Genomic DNA, 3,905 nt, shown 5'->3' on the forward strand with positions numbered 1-3,905 from the left:
AAGATGAAGATGAAGATGAAGATGAAGATGGAGATGAAGATTAGCGTGGGCTGAAAATCCGCTTTTTTAGAATTTTGATTGGTAATAGCAAAAATATGGTTCATCATGCTCTAAAATAAATCTGTGTGAAATGTGAAAGCTCGCCCATGTCCACCAAAGTTCAACTACTAAAATTTTTTTTAGCTAAGTTCGATTCTCTACAAAAAAAGGTCCATATACCACATAATGTAGGATTAATATTTTTGAAGATTATTGCAATTTTAGTAAAAAAATGTATTAATTAATTTATATATTAATTTTTATTTTTTGAGCATATTGAACTTTGATGGACATTGACCAGAAAATTCCAAATTTCACAAATTTTTTTTTTAAACATAATGGATCGTATTTTTGCTATTACCACTAAAAATTCTAAAAAACACGGATTTTCGGCTCACGCTATTGGGCCTCTTCATATAGAAATGATTAAGTTATCCTTACGAATCATGACATTTGCTTTAAAATGGCATTCAAACGTTAGTGCCTATTTTTGCATATTTTGCAGTAAATGCGTGATTTTGCACATTTATAGCGCATATTTAGTATATTTTTCAACAAATGCATATGGTTTTTTCATATTTGTGCTTTTTTTGTTTTACAACCATTTAAATTTAGTGCGGAATCTCTTCACATAAAAATTACCTTTGATTCTTTCCCAAATATTCATCTGAATATCTTTTCGGATAGCCAACCGGTTAGTGGGGGACTATATCTCTGATCAATACGAAATTACGAGCCCTCTTAAGAACGAGCAAAGAAGTTATCTACAAGCTTACTACATGCTTAAAGGATTTGATCCTTCAATAGGTTCTGTTGCAGTAGCAGTCAAACACTACCTGTGTGAGCGTCCAGCCCTCGCAAGGATGAGGCTTAAGACATTCGGTAAGCCATTTCCTCCGAATGTTTTAGAGTGCAGCTGCTTCTCTCTGTATGACGTACTGAAATTCATTAAAGCCGTCAAATGGCTGAGTATGAGTTGTGGAATAAAAATGGCAAATTTTCCAATTGCTTATCACCAGGGTGACAATTCACTTAAACCAACCAACCACTCATCTGAACCAGGATTACACTGTCAATGTTTCCATTTACACAAGATTGCAACTGTCTGCATGATTATAAACTAAATTTAGTATTACATTTTGAAATTAATTTTTTTCGTTACTTTCTTGTTAAAATACATGTGTTATTTATTTTTGTACCGGCAACAAAATAATTAGGAAATATTTTTGATTGCATATTTTACTCGTTTATAGCGCTTCACGTAAACGCTTATTGCACGAGAACTCATGAAGCGATTTCAAAGAAATGTGTGCCGTTTCAAAGATAAAAATCCAAACCTATAGACAGATACATTTATGTATGTAAGTAACCGAATCGGTGTCTGTCGAAGAAACAACGGTAAATATTGGCTAATTTTGGTGTAAATTTTGAGCTTTTAAAGTGCTCTAGCAACTTATGATTTGCAGATATAACTTTCATTTTCGGGATATAGGTTCTTTGAATTAGTAGAAATATCGAGCATTTAGAGGCAAAAAAGTGTTGAAAAAATTTGCAATTTTTTCAATATCAAATTGCTCGAAAACCGCTCGAATGATTTTGTTTTTGTTTTGAATAAATTTTACAGGAGGTGGGTCTATAAAAGCAAGAATAGAAGCTGAACTATTTGAGATATGACACGCGCAGGTTTAATTTTTACTTGTCCTAAGTATAATTTAGCTCGCTTCCCAGGTCCCTTTTAAATATCCCTTCGTAAAGTAAGCACTCGAAAAATTTTACACTCACAAAATTACGCAGAATTTCATGGTAAACTGTTTAATACATTCCAAAAGATTTATAAAAATTTAATGCAATGTTTGACCACAGATATATTCAAAAACTGCTCATAAATCAGATTGGCTATTTATATATCCGCACAAGCGGGAAAATTAATTCAAATTACTTGCGAGAAAATCAAAATTTTTTCTTACAAATTTATTTTTTCGCATTGCTCCTACTTTAAAAATTCTTTTTGGTTTGAGTTAGCTGGATATTTTACAATGCATAAGTGTAATTACTTTTTCAGAATTCGCTAATCCGTTTTTACTACTTTTAGCCGCTGTAGTCCCATAGTGCGCTGGATGTGAGAGAAGGAGACAAAAAGCATGAGTGTGTAGGTATTTGGGCTCTTGAGTAACAGATGGCGCAATATTTATAAACTAATCGCAGCTTATGTATGTAAATACATACATATGTACATATGTTGATTGCAGTTAATGTCGATCTGTTTTCTTTTAGTAATCTATGTATGTGTGTACATATGAATGCATAATAGGTAAAAACTTTTCCGTCACATATGATCTGTGCCGTTAAACCTTATCCAAAGAAAATACGATTTCAAGTCGTTTATTCTGAAGTTTATGTCGCAATGAAATATATGAAAAACTGAATGAAAACAATAGAAAACAGTCAGGTAGCGGTAAACTAACTAAAAATTAAAACAGACGAACCTTTATCATTGATTTTCCTTTTTTTGCAGTTAAGTTCCGCATACACGACTAGACGTTTTTCGGTCACGCGCAACAAAATTGAGGTTATATTCAAATGTCATCTAACCACAGGCAAACCCATTAAGTCCCTTTATGCCTAGTTTACTTCTCAATTTAATTAGTTGAATACGTTTTTATAACACTCGTTAGGTGGAATAAAAGTAGAAGGTTAAGGGAGAAGAGGAAGTAGAGGGTTAAGGGAGACTTTTTACTTTTTGGGAAGAACGGAGGGCATTTGGTGGCAAAGGACGGCTGACCTCCCGAAAGGAAGACGCTCGGCAAGCCTAGATAAAGCTCCAAGAAGTCACGTAATTTCTGAATCATGTCCAACGCTTCTTTATCGGTCTCCAATGTACCGCTCGGTTCATTTTCATAGCTAATTGTAGTCTGTTGTCGGATGACTGATCGACTGGGGTGCCGACAGTCAACATATCAGAGAATAGTACTGACGTACAGATATAAAATGAAAATAAACCTGTCAATGTGCGACATTTTTATGCAATGCAGTGCAAATCAAACGCGAAAAGTATATTCCTTTTCAATCCTGCATCTCTCTCCTAGTTCATAAATCCCTGAATTCGGGAACTCTGAAATTTTCGTATTTTCATATCAGCCTATATTAAGGTTTTAACCAAAATTTTATGCACTCTACGCACAAGAGTGCTACACTTACTGCGCCGATAGAAGTGAAACGAATTACGCGTTTGCCATATTGATGTCAAGCGCATACAGGTCCTTCGTAACTTGGCACTTTATTGCGTTTACGGACACATTTTTGCGTTGGTCAGCACACTTTTTGTGAGCTCTGCTTCAATAAAAAAAAAAAAAATAAAGTTAATTCAGCTATACTCTAATGAAATGCATTTATGGAAACTAAAATTCCTATCAGCTCGATAAGACGGTATTTACTAGCCGATAAATGGTAATTATTAACAGTATTTACGTGTCGGTCGACTTTCTTTTTAAAGTTTGTCTTGCGATAAAAACTGAAAGTAATTTCACATTACATTTCTGCAAAAACTCTTACAATTGTTTACCTGCACTGAATTGTTGATACTTTAAATTTTGCGATGTCGCTGCAGCAATCGATGCGAAAATAATTAGGCATGGCAACAGTAAACGAGGCAGAAAACACATGTTTAATCACATTATTCACAGATTGTTGTATATGTACAGCTCAGTGCTTGCAATTGGATATGTAATATCTTCAATACGCACTGCATTTCCGCATCTAAACGCCCTTGACAAAGTGGTCGCGCAAACATTCGCACCTGCCGTTTACAAAGCCATTTACACTTCAACAGGTATCCAGCTGAACACGCTTAACACTCAATCGAAGAA

The 3,905-nt window shown here is 34.4% G+C and overlaps 1 protein-coding gene across 1 annotated transcript in view; it reads right to left on the bottom strand.

Moving 5' to 3' along the window:
- LOC108368302 (uncharacterized) overlaps nucleotides 1-3,701 on the bottom strand; it is a 9,160-nt gene extending 5,459 nt beyond the window's left edge. The window contains exon 1 of the mRNA XM_017623143.1: nucleotides 3,602-3,701. Coding sequence (XP_017478632.1) covers nucleotides 3,602-3,701 — 100 coding nt within the window. The remainder of the gene's footprint in view (nucleotides 1-3,601) is intronic.
- Between the last annotated feature and the right edge of the window lie 204 nt (nucleotides 3,702-3,905).

The sequence above is a fragment of the Rhagoletis zephyria genome, unplaced genomic scaffold (genome assembly GCF_001687245.7).
Source record: "Rhagoletis zephyria isolate East Lansing unplaced genomic scaffold, Rhagoletis_zephyria_1.1 Rzeph_scaffold_03059, whole genome shotgun sequence".
NCBI lineage: Eukaryota > Metazoa > Arthropoda > Insecta > Diptera > Tephritidae > Rhagoletis > Rhagoletis zephyria.